At 39.5% G+C, this 17,808-nt stretch overlaps 2 protein-coding genes across 2 annotated transcripts; both read right to left on the reverse strand.

The window, feature by feature from the left end:
• On the reverse strand, positions 1-7,143 carry LOC308139388 (protein NipSnap homolog 2-like). The gene is made up of 10 exons (XM_080508818.1): positions 7,020-7,143; positions 5,885-6,012; positions 5,738-5,783; positions 5,545-5,639; positions 4,743-4,813; positions 3,751-3,891; positions 3,627-3,658; positions 3,053-3,147; positions 2,543-2,626; positions 1-1,450 (listed from the first exon to the last, which is right to left on the reverse strand). The coding sequence occupies exons 1-10, from the start codon at positions 7,109-7,111 to the stop codon at positions 1,386-1,388; spliced, it is 849 nt and encodes a 282-aa protein (XP_080364944.1). The 5' UTR covers positions 7,112-7,143; the 3' UTR covers positions 1-1,385.
• Positions 7,144-7,840: 697 nt separating this feature from the next.
• On the reverse strand, positions 7,841-10,035 carry mrps17 (mitochondrial ribosomal protein S17). The gene is made up of 3 exons (XM_080509287.1): positions 9,945-10,035; positions 9,597-9,740; positions 7,841-8,745 (listed from the first exon to the last, which is right to left on the reverse strand). The coding sequence occupies exons 2-3, from the start codon at positions 9,717-9,719 to the stop codon at positions 8,428-8,430; spliced, it is 441 nt and encodes a 146-aa protein (XP_080365413.1). The 5' UTR covers positions 9,720-9,740; positions 9,945-10,035; the 3' UTR covers positions 7,841-8,427.
• Between the last annotated feature and the right edge of the window lie 7,773 nt (positions 10,036-17,808).

Raw genomic sequence — 17,808 nt, forward strand, 5'->3', positions numbered from 1 at the left:
TCCATAGGGTTTATTTTCAAATGTTTGTTAGAATGAGATCCTCCAGAAATGGACACAAAAAACTATCAACATGGAGTCTGTCATTTATGAGCCACCTTGAAAACCGACTTAAAAACAGACTAATACGTTACTTTTTAAGCATGTGGGATGGATGTATAGCTCAGCTTTGATTAAATTTCACAACAGGAAGCACGTACACACAGACACAAAATCAAAAGATAAGCATTAACCACACCATAATTTAATCTTTAAATTTTTTATCATAACTTTAATCAAATATGTACAACTAACCCCGTTAAAGCACTGCATTTCGCATTTATCACAATGAGAAGTGATTCCCCTCCAGTCATCAAGAACCGACGATGACAGAAAAGAGTCACAGATTGTCCACACCTCTGGCCTCATCAATAAACCCACTATGTAAATATGAACTGAGATCAAAAGTCAGTTACAGGTTATAGGATGGCCACACCAGCCCAAATACAGCAGTCTGAATTATGAATTTGCAGCTATGAAATTAAATCCAACCGATAAATCACAGTCATTCGCTCTACACCCTAACCCCCCACCGAGCTGGAAGCGTCAAAATGTTTGTTTAGAAAGAAAATCCAGAGACCCGTCAGTTCAACAAACGAAACAAACCTTTATGCATCTTCATAACAAGTTGTTTTTTTGTTTTTTTTAAATCAATTTCTTTATCCAGCCATCTGATTACTGCTGTACAACATAATTCGATGCCTGGATTAAAGCCATGTAAACAGTCATTTTCTGTATGAGTGGGATGGACATTTCATTCATATGAAGTCTGACTGTAGCCTTAACACACACATGCTACAATCACTGGGAAGCAGCTTCACTCTCCACAATAGATCCTTAAACATCCTCAAGGTACCTGCAATGTTACCTTCTCCACTTCCTACCATTAACGACCTCTGATCTCCAGTACAGCACAATGAATCGCTCAATCTTGTCAGTAACTTCATGAATTTTAGTGCAAGAGCATTTGGAAACAATAGAAATTGTAAGACCTTTTTCTTTCTTTTTTTTTAGCATTGAACCTGCAGTCAAACACATTAAATGACTTTAGAAGTTCAACTTGACATCATCTCAGACAGATGTTTGTGAGAATTAGAAGAAGCCTACACACTTCTACTCCCCGCGAAAAGATCAGTAACACACTTTAATGACACTAATTTTGGAGAAACCCCCCCAAAACTATTTAACCTCGTTGAGAGAATCCACAGATGCCCACAGTAAAGAAGCGAAAAAAACAAAACACAAAAAGAAACCCGTGGCAGTGTGCACTTGGATGGTTGGTTACTCTCTCCAGGTCAGCAGAGTGGGAGCCGAGGCTGTCCAGGTTTTCCTCCGGCAAGTGTTGGCCATTACTTCAGGGGTGACGTCTTCATGGGAATCATTATTCTCGACTCCATGTGCTGGATGAGAGGGACTGCGGGAGAAACAACAGCTTTACCAGCAAATTCTTCAAATGTTACACTGCAGACAAATCAGCAGCTTTGAAAAAAAAAAAAAAGAAAAAGAAGGAACTTCCCCTTTTAAGCTGCTGATATAAAGAGAACCGTTCTGTTGCTCTGCAGGATTTCTTTCTGTGGAGCTCCACCAGAGTGGCTCTTCATGGTGCAAACAAGCTCATTCTTCTCTTAATGGGCCTTTAGCAGCCTGTAGTCCATCGGTTTTTTTTCTGCTTTCCAAAAAAATAAAGACGACGTCCCACGTTTTCATCTAATCGGCATTCACAAAGCTTCTGGAGGACTACATGTGCCCCCAAAATGACACTGACGAGTTTGACAAATAAAATCATGACGCAGTTCAACACCAGACCATGAAATAATTAATTAAATAGTAAAATAATTGAATGTTTGTTTTGTTTTTTTTAACAGAAAATATTTTATTTTAACAAGTTCATGACACATTTTTATATTTTATTCCAACTTGAATGAATTACCAACACATTGACTTAATTATTTAATGGTGTATTTTATTTATTTATTTACTTTGGGCACAATGAGGCCTCCAGACTACGGCTGTCAATTTGCAGCATTTAGAGATCGTAATTTAACACCAGCATCACTTATACATTCAGCTGCTGCTGTGCCCGAAAAAGATCAAAGATGGTTTAACCTCATTATTTAATACCTGCTCACATTATTTTGGCTGTTTTGCTGATTTAATGGAAATGTTTACAAATCTTATTGAGGCCTGAAGAAGAAATTGCCAATGACAGCGAGATGAATCCGAGATTAGACAATGATAACTGAATAATTGCACAGTTTTTGTTTCCTAATATCTTTATTACACGCAGCGGCATGTCAGATTTCAATGCAAAAATATAAAATTACTATATTGAACTTATTAAAGACAAATATAGATAGAACAGGCCTCAATTACATATTAAAATTATAATTTTGGACTGAATTTTGTAAAATAACTTCTACTAAATGTTATGCTATAATCCCTCTGGTTGCTAACGTTTGATGGTATTCTCCTTTAGAAAGCTGAGAAGAGACAAACTCAAAGTTACCTGTGTAGTAAACAATCTCGTCCCATCCTTCGCGGTTCCAGGCTGCGTTTCTGATGTTTTCTCTTGACTGCAGATCTTTGTAAGCTGAAAGGAAACGTGCATGAACCGGCTCGTTTTACAAATCTCAAACAACTCTGAAAACTAAAACGAGCTACGAAAAAGTTCACAATTTAGATGAGCCGATTAATTTTATTCACGTTCTTCTATTTTTGGCTCGCTCACGTCATATTAAAAGACGTCCATGAATTCAGCATATTGTCATTACAGTCGCTCACAGGACTTCCTGAGCTGTTCTATTAAACCACAGATTTGCAACCTTGGTGTTTCAGTGCCATTAAAAACACAATAATATATATATATATAAAAAAAAAAAAAAAAAAACTGTCAAATATGTGAAGTTCAAGTTTAAATAAATCCAGGATCCTCGTCATAAAATGGGAAATGGTTTATACAAAAAGAAATCCAGAAAAGAATCCCATCACAACTGATGGAATATGAAGAAGTGCTCACCCCATAAGTGGTGAACTGTGTACAAACTCCCGATCTGAGAGAAAAATCCTCCCACGGCCTCGTGGTTCTGCTGGCGAATCTCGATAGCTCGAGCCCTGCACAGCACCAAACATGTTACATGGAAAACAAATACTTATACTTATTGTGCTGGATCACTGAAACTTTCATCAGAACAGAAGTCAAAATCCCAAGAATTCCAGACAAGCCCAAACATTAAAATTTCACGTTACAACCTCAAGATCATGTTAATCCTCCCAGTGGGTTTGGGTTTATGTTAAAACAGGCAAATTACCTCGAAGAGATCAGTTCAACCCGATACATACATATTAAATACATACAAGATCCGTCGATTATGCTTGATATTTACAATTATGTGGAAAATATATGTGGTCATGCACAGAACCATGCAGTATTTGTGTAGGTTAACACTACCGTCCACTCATATTCACCTGCAACAATCTGTGAAACCAATGAAATGGCAGTGAGGGGATTCAGTTACGCTAAAGCAGCAGCTCTTCTAACACACTGAGTTCTGATGCTCAAAATAGTGCCAAAATATCAAATTAAGCCTCACCAGTAGTTCCCCCACTCGATCATTGTTCCTGGCTGAAAAAAAAAAAGAAAAAGAGAGGCAGAAATGAACATCCAGTTCACCTGTGACAGGCCACAGGGGGGGGGAGGAGTCACGAGAGCGCTACCCTGAGTTGGTACGAGCGCAGCTCGTAGATGTTGGGTCCCGGACGTGCGACGGGTTCGTTCCAGAAGCTGAACTCCAGCAGCAGCTGGTTTCTACGAGACAGCAGCATCTTCCCTCGCTCGTTCCGGTACTTCATGAACTCCTACACAAACGACACGGCAGAGAACTTGGCCAAAAGGACTCCAAACTGTGTATTTATAGAATAATGACACTGGTGGTGAAACCAACCCGTCAGGCAGCTGGGCTGGTTTCAATGACATTGGTACTGTACTGGCTTGGTTTCAGATAAATGTTGTTAAGTACCTTCATATAATACAATTTCAAAACACTCATATCGTTTAAAACATGGGAATTGATTTTCCCAAAACAGCACAAACAGATCACATCTGAGAAATGTTGGATCAATATTGAAGTTAGCGAAATGATTTTATGCAGTGAAACTGCAAAACTATTAAAACATTAAATATTTTTTAATTGCACTTTCCAGTATTTGTACATTTAGCGGCACAAAGATTAAATATAAGATTTGAGTTTTTAAATAGTGAAAGTAAGTTGGTTGTTTAGAAACAGATATACGTCTGTTATTGTGTGGAGTTTAGTTGAAATAAAGTTTTACAGCGAGTCAACTGGTTATTTATAAGAAACAAATACAGATTTTCACTCAGAGTAACTCTGTTGAAATAAATTATAAATCCTACTGGAGCTCTGTATAATTCTTAAATTTAAGTTTAGTGGTAATTGAAATTAATGTGTCTCACTTAAGAATTTCTGAGTAAAAAACACTTCATAAAGTTACACACAAACACACAACCAGCTCATTTACAGATCATCATGACAGAACGACGACGACGACATCTGGGAAAAAAGACGACATGTGGTGAAACACGGCTGAATAAAAGGCGTCTGTGGACCTTGTTTGAGGGGTGCGGTGATTAGAAAAACCTCCAGGATCGCCAGCTGCCGCTAAACTGAACTAATCCAAGCAGCCGTTACCTGATTCTGCCTGAGTTTGTTCATGACTTCGGTGAGAGCCGGGTATCCTCCCCGATATCTCCACAGGTGAACTAGAATAGAAGGAGCAGAGGAGCCAGAAATCATGCAGCCCTTTATACCAGCTCTAATATTAAATCCCTCTATTTTAAGCTTTTCCTGCAAAATATTTTAAAAAGTTCCAAGTATAAGGCGTTCTGGATTTAATCGAGATTTCAGTAACTTTGTCTCCCGAGTGTTTTATTATACAGCAGCAGTTTGAGCAGAAATCTAAAGTTGTGACTGAACATCAGCGAAGAAGCACTCAAAATCCCCTTGCTGTGAAAAAGTGGAACATTAATGTGAATGCAAGACAACAATACCATTTAAAATGAGTATTTAGCACGTGTGAAAAGATGGATAGATAGTCCAGGCATGACAAAAAAATCGACTTCAACAATTTTCTTCATTTAGCACAATTTTTAAATGTTTGATTTTGAATGATTCACTTTAATACATTAGGGGTGGAAATATGTCTGGAAAGTATTTTACGGCGTTTAAAACCTCTTTTTGTGTTCATGAAATAGACATTTTAATCTTTTTTTTTCTTTTAAACATAGCGAGTGTCAGTTAAATTATATTCGACACATTATAGCAATCCGATTTAAATAACCAACATTTCCAAGCAAACCGACTGGTAAGTTTCTATACGAACATTTTCTGTAGTAAAATCCAGGTTTAGTTTACGAAACGTCCCGACTGCCATCATACAGATGGACTCGTTTTGTTGCATTGTGTTTAAAATGCGACCAGTTTGTCATCTTACCCGCCTGATCCTGCTCCCCGTACCACGTGTTCCAGGTGCCCACCAGCTCACACGGGTATTCAGGGTCGGCGTGTATCGAAGGCAGGACGCTCTCACTGAGGATGAGCACGCATGTAAAAAAAAAAAAATTAAGTGGAGGACTTTAATGAGTTAACAAGTGAAAAAAAAAAAAAAACTAAACAAACTGTCGTACCACAGCTGATTGTAAGCATCGAGGCACTCAGGCTTCACGTTGTGAACTGCAAGGAACACGGAAAACCAGAGTGAATAACGCAGCATTCATCAGGTTTCACCACATTAGTCACAGTGGGGCCGCTTTCGAAGGGACGGTTCCACGTACACTGGATCTTGTACAAATTGCTGTCCTCCTTCTTGGCGAGCAGATGAGAGTGGGCATCTTTTCTCGGGTCGACCTTCCTCACAAAAAGAGATTTGAACCAGCTGTCTTCTCTGAAAGCCGCCAAGTTCCTGGAGACAGAAAAAATATTAAATAAAACCGGCACATTTTAATGAACATCTCGTCTGCTAAAAATAACCAGGAGAAAAACTTCCCAGAGAGTAAAAAAAAAAAAAAAAAAAGTGCATATGAATGGATCTTAGTAGCAAGACGTGTACAATGTACTGTAAAAGGGCACACTGTGATGAATTTGAGATCTGCGGGGAAACTTAAAAAACAGAAATTGCAAGTCAATACCTGCTGCATTTGGGGTTTTGGTTTGCGACTGCTGCTTTTTTGACTTGCTCTTGAAAGGCATATCGATACTTGCAATAAATCAGATTGCTGTTCTGCACACCTGCCTTTAGTGTTACTGTAAACGCAACAGCATGAAGAATTAACATCCATAGACTACAAAACACATACAAACTGAGTTTTTAGCTTGAGTTTAAGCTGCACAGGGTCTTAAGATTAGTCTTCATGAACTCCTAAGCAGCTTTAACACATGCACAGTATTTAGTTCCTGGTAAGGAACTCAATTGTAAAGAACTTATTCAACAGGGAGATGTTGAATGGGAATGTGTCCTCCTTGTGTAAACATGAAACACAGTACAGTGCGAGGTTGATGCAGAGATTTTAAGCATGTAAAACACAGCCGAGGCTGCAGACACACTGACTGGAGCAGCTCACTGGTTCATGACCTTGAAGTTGATATCAGTTTAGGACGCACTCAAAGTTGTAAAAATCAGTTCTTATCGCACCGGGTCTGCTGTGATATGTGCAGTCTATTCCATGGAAACACGAGTTGCTTCTTGCCTTTTCAAAAATAATTGGCATTAAGTTAGCAGGTTTGGTTCTCAGCTCCTAATGCTGCGTTGAGCAAAGTTATGAGTTTAACCAACGTTCACTTTAACAGCGTTAGCTTAGCCACTTAGCATCCCGCACTTTGTCATTGCTGTCAACTTTTAACTCAAAGTCAACACGCTTCAAAGTGAAAATAACCCCGCGGGAGGGCAGATACTGGTAGTAGAAGTCTAACCTCACGGTGAGGGTGGGCTGTCCGCTCGCCTGAAGCCCGTGTTTCGTCTCTTTCAGGCCTCTGCCGACTCTCTGAAGGACTCGGGTCGCCATGTTTACTCTGAGAGCTCGTCCGGAGGTTTGAGTCGCTTCGGTCCGAGCGCGAGCACGAGCACGAGCAGGTCTGCGAGGAGCGGACGCCACTGAAGACGCTTCAAGCGCAGGTCACGCACCTGACTGACTGATTATACCATGCTGAGCGAACAAACGCCTTTCTTCCACTTTCTAATTATGCCAGTTATTTCCAGACATGTTGAATTATATGTGTGAATATATTTCTCGATAGGGCGTTTATGATTGGATAAGGTTTATTTTGTGTAAAAAAAAAAAAAAAGTCACAAAACAGTGTGTGACTAATTAGAGCATTGTATTTGTAATGCAGACATTCCAGCCCTGTACCTTATTAAGCAAGGAAAACCAAGTTTCCTCTAAAATCTGATTAAAACTATCATACATTGATTGGTCCCACATGAATTCACATAATTGATTTATAGCTTAAAATTTCAGGAAAGAAAATCCAGCCACTTAATATAGTCTTTAAATTGATACTAGTTTTATTTTGCCTAATCAGTAGCCATAATTTAAAAAACAATGCTTGAGTTGGGAATTCTTTCTAAATAATATTCTGTTCTTTTTTTCCCTCCATGTTGGTTGGAACAACCATAAACTGAGTGAAAAACCAGTGTGGAACACAACAAATGAGGTAACTGCAAAAAATCCACAACTCACTGAGAGGCACATTCATTTTAATGACACTGCACTATCCTTTAAACTGGTGTAACAGTGAAACGATTTGGAAACAAATCAGACTATGAGATAAAGGCCCCAAATCCCTCTTCAATCTTGCAGTGATGTCTTTAAAATGTACCCCCCCCACAAGTCATTTTAGACTCCTTAAAGTCTGTTATTTTACTGCAGTGGATTCAGCTGTGCAGGAACTCTTCCGAAGTCAAACTATCAAACTTATGAATTGATCACCACAATCAACAGGTTGAAAAACAGGACCAGAATTTCTTTTTGAAGTCGCAGTTAAAATTTCTTTAGCTCCATCAAATAAATCATACACACCTGGGGGAACCAAACAATACTACAGAGATCTACAATATAACAAAAAGAGACTGAAGAGTGTGAAGATGCGCAAAAACCAGTGGAACTGCAAAACAAATGCTTCGACACAAAATTAATACAAAACAGATTTGGGGCTTTTATCATGTCTGATCTCCCGGCCATGTTTTCTCATAATCCATCCATAACCCAGGAAGGTAGCAATAGAAATTATTTATTTGTCTTGCATGACAAGACTACTGATTTACAGAGGTATATTATGTACACAAACAGCTGAAAGTAAATGGATGCAGAGGGGTTTTCTGTCATGACGTGGGAGTTTGCGCTGGTGGGGACTCAGCTGCACCCGAGGCGGCAGAGATGTTGAGCTCCTGCAGTTTTTCTGCCAGCGACGTCTCCTGTTGCCGCGGGAGGTCACCCAGAGACTCCAAAAACTCAGTCCCCGCCGCACGCTTTCCTGTCAGAGGGTCCACCACCCGGCCCACTTTGTGCACGACCTCAACCATTTCGTGTTTGACGTGTTTCGACCTGGCCTCAGGGAGAGCCTTGAGGAGGACGATGTCTCCCACTGTGCACTGCTGCAAAGCATCATGGGCAAAGTATGTCTTCCTCTTGTTGTAATACTACAATAGGAGAAAAGACAGTATTGAAGGCAACAGGTAATTGTGGAACGTTATGGTGAAACACTTATGATATTAGACTTGTCTCTTGTATAATTTCAGTGAAAATAGACACTTTTCTAAACGGTGATTAGAAGTGTTTTGAAAAATCAGCACAATAATTAAGAGAAAGGGGATCTATGTCAATGGATTGAGACTTTGCAGGTAATGTGATTGTGGAAAACACAAATACAAAAGCATGTTATCTTATGACAATATTTATTTCGACAGAACTGATCAACATACACAAAACAAAAAAGAATTAAAAGTACTAAAGATGTGATGACATTCTAAAGAACACGTGTGTTATATTGGTGAATAAAAGATGGAGCCACGGATCTCAGAGCTATTTATGAAATTCAGTTTCAAGTGTCAGTACGCACTGAAATGAGAGAAATGCATGTAAAAACTGAATTCATAAATCAATTCACTCTGTGCAAGATTTATTTTTACTCCTAGATGTCAGTGTACCTGTAGACTTGTGACACATACATACTATTTGTGCGAGTTATAAATCTGGGGGCTTACGATTAAGCGCTATACAGATACGTTATATTCATATTTATACAATTACCAATCAGTTTTATACAGGTTGCAAATATGTATGTATCTGAAACTGAAATATGCAAAAGCCTTAAACCAGGGGTGTCAAACATAAAGCCTGATGGCCAAAACGAGCCTGCAAGAGGCTCCTATTTGGCCAAACCACCAACAGTAATTGTTTAGTTTTGTAAAAATATTGACCTCATGTTCACTCAGCACCGCAACAAAAAGAAACTTTATAGTTTAAATTGAATGTGTATTCGGAGTCTCACCTTGAGCAGGTAGGGGTCCAGCACCAGCCTGGTCACCCTCACTTTGGCAGTTCTTTGCATCTTGGTACCGATCACTTTGCCGATGACCCATTTGGCATGAACCGAGGCGTGTTTGACTGACATCCTGCAAAGTTTCACTCAATCCTGCAGCAAAGTGAACCGGCGAAAGTCACAAACCGATGGGATTTACAATACTAGAAGATGACATGAGGAGACCAGCAGTTAGCATTTTAGCTGCTAACACTTGCTATAACGTCACATCGCACCGATAGATTAACACAAATATCGAGTCTCACTGGCATTGCATCGGTGTTCAGTGGGGGTGTGTATGAATAAGGGCATACTTACTGAGCTTAGCAGACTTTAATAACACGAGAAGGTCAAAAAGTGCTCATTGAAGCAGCTCCTCCATGCTGTGTAGCGCCGCCTCTTTGGTTACGTCATACGGCTATTGACGAGGGACATAATACCCGAAGCGTTAAAAAAAACAACAAGAAAAACCCCGAAAATTAATTTAAACAAAGTTTTAAATCAATTTACCTTTTCTCAAAACAAACTTTTAATTATCGACCAAATTCTCATTAAAAAAGATGACAGGGGCCAAAGTAATGGTGCGTTCATGTAAAGGGGAACTGTTAAACTTAACACTTGGGAAAGTTCCACTTGCAAAGTCATCTCTTGGAAATGTGTTTAAAAAACAACACTGTTTCCACTCATGTAAGCCCAGACAGGGATGAAATAATGCCAGTAAAGTCAGTACTATGGATAGATCTATCTTATACACAAAAATTGCTGTAAGAAGTTCTGATTTGATTTCACCTGCAATTAAGTCTTTCATTTTACTGTACATCAGCATTTGTGGTTGTATTAAATTGTTACATGCTATTTCTGGGAATTTCAATGGATTTCCCACATTCCCAGCAGTAAAGTCCTCGTTTGATAAAGATGCATAAATCGTTTTACCTGAAGGAATTTGGATCTTTCTCAGAACAATGCTTGACTTTTAAGAGCACGATTGTTTGTAATATATTATGTGGGATTTTTTTTGTTCAGTTGTTATTGATCATTACAGACATAAGAAAAACCTAAAAGAAACAGGAAAACGGATTTCTCGGGCAAGGATTGGAGACCCCTGAGACTATTTGATCAAATAATATACTTTATATGTTTTCCCTACAGTCCAAAATGTTCATTTACGTAGTTATTTATTTTTAAACCCACTTCCTATATGAGCTTCTATAAGAGTTGGGGTGGGTGTTGGCGTTATAGAGAAAGGTTAATATGTGTATCTTACAGAGTGACAAACACCAAGAACATCTATAAATATTATAAATATTGTAAGGATATGATAGAGAAGAAGTTCACATTTCAGCTTCTACAACAAATATGGATAGAAATTTAAAAAAAAGAGACATATTTACAGATGGATATTACTGTAAGCATAATTTTACTAAAAGTATTAAATAAACTATTAAAGTTAAACAATTCAATTCAGTCACAAATATTCAGGATGGGAACAGAACTGTGATGGATGGAATTATTTTCCCAGCAAAAAGTGCTCAATTTACTTTTGATACTTTATGTAGAATCTGAAATGTGATTGTGGATATGAAAGAACTAAACTGTCACAGTACATTATATTTCCTGTCTGATTTTCTAGGACTGTTAAATTCTGTCCACAAGATGGTAGCATGTCTTCCTAAACTAAAGGCAAAAGAGAAGAGAAGAGAAGAGAAGAGAAGAGAAGAGAAGAGAAGAGAAGAGAAGAGAAGAGAAGAGAAGAGAAGAGAAGAGCTGTGTTTTGCTGCACAACGTGTTTTACTGATGATGATTAAGCTTTTTTCCCCTCTAATCATCAGACAATCACTCCGATCCAACGAGAAACTCAAAAGACTTATTTACCACTTTGTTGTGCCTCCAAAAAAACAACTTTCTGACACATTCTGTGGGCCCGAACTCTGGAATTTTGGGGATAAATCATTTCAATTGCTTTTCTCTTTTTTTTTCTTCCATTTTTAAGATTAAATTATTTAATTATCTGTTGTGCAAATAGTATCTCAATGATTCTGAGTTGATGTGTTGTGTGGTTTATATGACTCCTCTGGTAGTTTACTCTGCTTGTTGTTCCTTGTTCCTTTTTTGTTTTGATTTTCATTACAGTAATGTTTATATGGAGAAGTTTAAACAAGCCCATTGGGCTTCCTTTCTCTCCTGCACAGTCAGGTTTCATTTCTTGTAAATCCATATTCAATTGTTATTTTGTGAAAATAAAAGATAAAGATAAACGCAATGTGCATCATATGTATGCTCACACGTATGTTTTTTTATATGAACTGTGAAGGAAACGAGAGTACCTATTGGGAGTACATGAAAACTCCACGAAAAAAGATGAATGAATATATAAAAAGGACCAATACTATTGGTAAGTTATTTCACCTTGAGGCTTGTTCAGAGAAAAATGCGATTTGCCTGTTCCTCCTTCCTCCAGAAGGCAGCAGAGAGAACAAGTGTTGTCCAGAGAGCAGCCCTCGTCATACATATGGACACGTGATTGAACGAAATGCTGGTGTGGATGAGATGAAAATCCAATCAGAGACTGTGATCAATCGAAGGTTAAAAGACGGTAAAAGATCCAGTGTCTATCAGTAGGGGGGGGGGGGGGGGGGGGGTCATTGTAAAACAACCTCCTCCACCACCTGAGCCACAGCTTAGTAGGTACTATGTTGCAGCTCTGGATTGTTTTATATCGGGACATTTTGTGATTATTCTGTTTCACTCATGGATGTGAACCAACCGGCAAAAATATTAACTTCTCATCATCCCATAAAATTCCCCAAAAGTGGACATTACTTTTGCAAATGTGAAACAAATGCATTGTTCCCTTTTGGGATCTTTCCTAATCTTTCTTAATTTTGCTGGAGATTAAATAATTGTATGACATTATCTTATAATCACATATTTTTAAAAAGTTATTTTAAAAACCTTTTCCTTATTATCCAATTTACAAAGAATAACAACTAGCAATCTTAAAAATAGGGCTCGTTTTTTAACCTTAAACATGAATATATTTTAAACCTAGAGTCTTCTTTGATTTGTTATTCTTCAGATCAGAATGTATGAGATTAAGTTTAACAATAGTCCATGCAGTCATGCAGCGCTGATATGAGGCCCTTTGGGTGTCCAATAAACACGATATATAGGACTGCGAAGGGAGGGAGAAATCAACATAGATGCATTCAACTAACACCGTTAACAGTTCCGTCCCTGAGTCGGACTTGGCCGCAGCTCAGAACCAACCACAGGCGGACCAATCTGGTCTTAATCAGAGCCATGTTGTAGTAAAGCACAAGTCTGGGTCTCTGTTTCCCATTTAAGGCAGTGCAGCGTCGATTTAACTCTGCCAGAATTACTGCATTCGCCAGCTTTAGTCTGCTTCCTTCAAAAGCACTGACACAACTTACATTCGAGCCGCTGTTCACACTGTTCCCCGTTGGACGTGCCGTCCGGGCGCTAACGTAAGGCTGGGGTGATGCAAGGCAGGGTGGGTCAAACCAGAGGTGCTGCGTTTTCCGCCTGCCACCTCGAAGCTCAGACGATCACATATCAGTGTGCGGCTCTAAAATATTATATAAATTTGATGTGAAAAAGCCAAAGAACAGCTTAATTCCAATCTTAATCTCTCTCTTGTCAAATCTGAGGGTGAGATGACAAACGCTGATCACATGGCCTCGACATTATAATATTTACCCAAAGATAGTCACATACATATCTAATTGCAAATGGCGGCCTGTGTTTTTACATAGGAGGGAGTTGACGTGGTCGGTTATCAGCTCTGAATCATGTGAAAGCACTGCTGCTGTGACACAAGACAGAGGCCTGAAAGCCCACAGACATCGTGTGATTGCACATGCATGTTTTCTATGATAACAGAACGACCCCTTAATCAGCGGGTTTCATATTCTCAGATTAAAAATGCTGGAAAATTGTTGGCCTACATCCTCCGGTGTAAGTTATCCGTCTCCCGATATGACATTTGTTTAACAGATTAGACTATTTAGCCCAAGTGTTTGTACATGATTTTGACTGAGTCTGTTGGCGAATTAAAACGAGCCCTCAGGAGCCGTGCATGGGGTCTTTCTAAAGCTGGGGAAAGTGGACTTACTTTTAGAAAACGGTGGGAAGATGTGCTTATGAGAGCCTGTTTTGTTGTTTAGGGGTTATGAAAAGTTCACAATATCACACAAAACGGGAGAGGAAAAACAGATACGGGAACTTTATATTTAATTTCAAGATTGATCTGGAGTTTAGGAAGATTTTTTTTTTTTTACGTACCCCTTTTCCATGCAGGACAGAACAAAACTGACCCGTAAGAGGCTCCAAACCGGCCCGACAAACCACCGAGCAATTTGAACAAATTTCAAAGAAAACACAGATTTAATAACAAAAAACAACCGGACATCTTCAGAGTAGCAGCCATAATATTGAAGCCCGAGCTGAGACATCGGTGATGCTGCCATGAAAGCTCGCTATCTCATTGCAAGCAAACTAACATTAGCCTCAAAAGTAAGCTGTCAAAACCCATAATGCAACAGTTTCACTGTATTTTGCACCAGATAGTATATTTCAAACTTGGTTCACATTGAGATTGTAGTCATTTTTCAAAATAATTGTTTGGTTTAGCAAAAATATAGACACTTTCATCACGTATACTCTGCGCCACGACAAAAATAAACTTTATAGTTAAAAGTTAAAGGTTATAATGGCACTATTTTACCAGTCAGTCCCACTCAAAACCAAATTGGGTTGCATGTGGACCCTGGTTAGGGCCTTTTCACATTTCTTTGTAGCACTAGGTATTGTGAAGCAAGGATGATGAAGCATTGCTTTTAGTGTTGATAGTATTTATACAGATTGATTAGTAATCTGCAGGATCACTTGGCCATTTTGCTGCATAATTTGGGTTGTTGAAGGAAAAGCTTGGCGATTAAGGTAAATAAAAATAGGATAATAAAATAAGAAATTCATAGTCATCTTTAAAACAAGCAGATAGACACGATTAATAGGTGTCTTGTCACGATGTCTTGTTTTATTAGGTTAATAAATCGTTTCATTGCAACCCCCTGCACAGGCTGTGGCGTCGATACAGGCAGTACGTCTCATTCCGTCTGCAGTACAGGAGGTGGAAAGTTGAGAGCGAGATAGCGCAGCGACAAATGAGGAAGGGCGAGGCGCGGCGGACAGGAAAAAAGCTTCGCCGCACTAACGTTTGTGGTGGATGTGAAACGACAGTGAGTCATGGAACGGAGCGCTAATGTGTTTGTTTTCACGGTGGATTGACTGAAGAGTTAATGTTCCCCTTCCTGGGCCAAAGCCAAGCATTAAGGAGAACCGGTGGTGATGGACAGACAGAGAGGGTTTTTTTTTTTGGTATACCCAATGTTTGTCCATCTCCGACGATCTGTGCTCTCTCTCTCTCTCTGTCTCGCTCGCTCGCTCGCTCATCTTTACTGTTAGTGTTAGTTTAACCTCCGTTACTGGTGATTCAAGCTTGAGATGAATGCGGCACGTGGCAGATTAAACGTGTTGAATGGACAGAGTTCATGAAGCAGAGCAGCCTGATGCAACGTGTTTGTCCAGCTCCAATTTGTGATCCTGTCCCTGTCCTCTTTAGTCTTACTCCAGCTGATGGGTGGAACTCCCCCATATGACCAGTGTTTACGTACGGCTCACTTAAATGAGCTTCGCCAAAGTCCAGAATTGAAGAGCTGAACAGTGACTGTATAGAAAACTTTGAGGTACTATTCAATAAGAACATAATTATTTCATGGTACATTTACATGTACAAATACTGGAGAAAAAAAACACACAAAAAACACAAATCTGACATGATCAGGCATTAATGACTGTGGAAAGAGAAAACTTGCTTTTACCAGGAAGACGCCTCTACAGAACCAGACTCAGATGATGTATTTCTGCTTGCAGAAGTTGAGGTTGAAGGATATTTAGAGAGAAAAGGATGGGACAAAAAGCAAAAAACAACTTCCCGATGGAACTTTCTGAGGATAAAAACACAATTTCTCGGTTAAAAAAGTGCAATAAAAAAGCAAAACAAAAGACAAAGCTAATTTAAATTAAGCCATTTCAGTCAGTGAGCCTGTTTACATGCACACTAAAAATCCGATTATTATCCAGTTTCTGGAATGATCAGATCAATGATTATATAAACATCCTCCAGGGGGAGGACATTGAGGAGGTGGACAGTTTCAAGTACCTGGGTGTTCACCTCAACAATAAACTGAACTGGTCGCACAACACCGACGCCCTGTACAAGAAGGGCCAAAGTCGCCTCCACCTTCTGAGGAGACTGAGGTCCTTCGGAGTGAGCAGGCCTCTGCTCAGGACTTTTTATGACTCTGTGGTGGCCTCTGCTCTCCACTACTCTGCCGTGTGCTGGGCCCCGGGCAGTACAGAGCGGGACAAGAACAGACAAGCTGGTCAGGAGGGCCAGCTCCGTCCTGGGCTGCCCCCTGGACTCTGTGAAGGAGGTAAGCGACAGGAGGGTGGAAGCTAAGGCCACCTCCATCATGGACAACACCACCCACCCACTGCACGGGACTGTAGAGGAGCTGAGGAGCTCTCTCAGTGGCAGACTGAGACACCCTCAGTGCAGGACGGAGCGCTACCGCAAGTCCTTCATCCCCACGGCTGTTAGACTGTACAACAGGACTGTGTAGTAACAACAACAGTATGTGCAACAACCCCTGCATCTATGACACTTTATCTGTGCCACTTTATCTACGCCACTGCACTGCCAACGGTATTATTATTATTTTTTTTTTTTCTTACTATAGTATGCTTATTGTACTTATCCTACACTTTGCCGCCCCCCCATCATAGTTTATTCTCCTTGTATCTCATCCTATTGTATATTTTACTTTAGAAATTATTATACTTTATTATAGGTTGTGATTTTTATCTCTTTTTTTTTGTCCTATTTGATAGTCATTGTATATAAGATACCTCTGTTCTACTAACTGTTTGCACATTTCTTGTCTTTCCTTTCCTCATGAGTGTCCTTAAGAGCTGAATGTACGCGTAAATGTCTCCACTGTGAGATCAATAAAGACATATCTTATCTTATCTTATCTTATCTTATCTTATCTTATCTTATCTTATCTTATCTGATCTTATCTTAATACAATATGCTTTATCAGATAACAGCAGATATTTGATTATGAGAAACTGGATTAGCACACATCAATATTCTGTTGTTTTTGTGCATGTATACCCATTTATCTGATTTATTCTGTTCTTTTTTTCTCAATACATGAGGACAAAAAAATTTAAATACACAATACGCACACATCTTGCGACAATGGACAGTCAAGGAAAAGCCACTTCTGGAATGAATAGATGAATAAATGAAATCAAACCCTCGACACAAAGGCCCTGCTATCTTTAACAGGAAAAGACCAGATGTTTAAAAAAAAAAGAAAGAAGGTTTAAGTCTTGCGTCACTCTGAACTGAGAGAAATCTGAAAATGGTCTGAAACATGTAAACCAGAATTTTTCCATTATCGTATTCCTGAAATGCCCGTAAATGCATCAGATCTGATTTTTTTTTTTTACAATGATCTGATTACTTACAGTTATCTGGCTATTCTGGTTACGTAAACGGCTAAAGACTTTATGTTTGGAAATAAACTTCAGAAATCAAAGCGCCACTCAGGTTTTCGTGCCCGTCACACTGTCGCAGCACATGACCTCCCACCTTCTCCTCCACCCTCCACCATCATCACCCAGACTGCTGTTATCGTACAAAATCACTCTCATAACTCGAGCAGCACGCGTCGTCACAGCCAATGACGATAACTTCAGACTGCTGTTTATTCCATGTTGTGGAGGTAAGTTGACGTGTCACCGTGTGAGCCGGCGTGCTCAGACAAGACGTGAGTCTCTGGCGTCACGTGGAGCTTTGGCGCCTCGGGGGAGAGGGACATAAATCATTTTGTATTTTCGCAAATAATATCCAGTTCTCCTGAATTAAATGCAGAGAAGCGAGCCAAGCTTTCCCTCAGCATTACTGTGGCACACAGTCTGTGGGGAGAGAAACACCTTTGTGACGTCTCTGAATGTTTTGACACGGAGGGAAAAATACAAGTGACTGTGTTGAATAAATTACACGTTGGCTTCCTTCCAGTCATGTTCCAGT

The sequence above is a fragment of the Blennius ocellaris genome, assembly GCF_963422515.1.
Source record: "Blennius ocellaris genome assembly, chromosome: 14".
NCBI lineage: Eukaryota > Metazoa > Chordata > Actinopteri > Blenniiformes > Blenniidae > Blennius > Blennius ocellaris.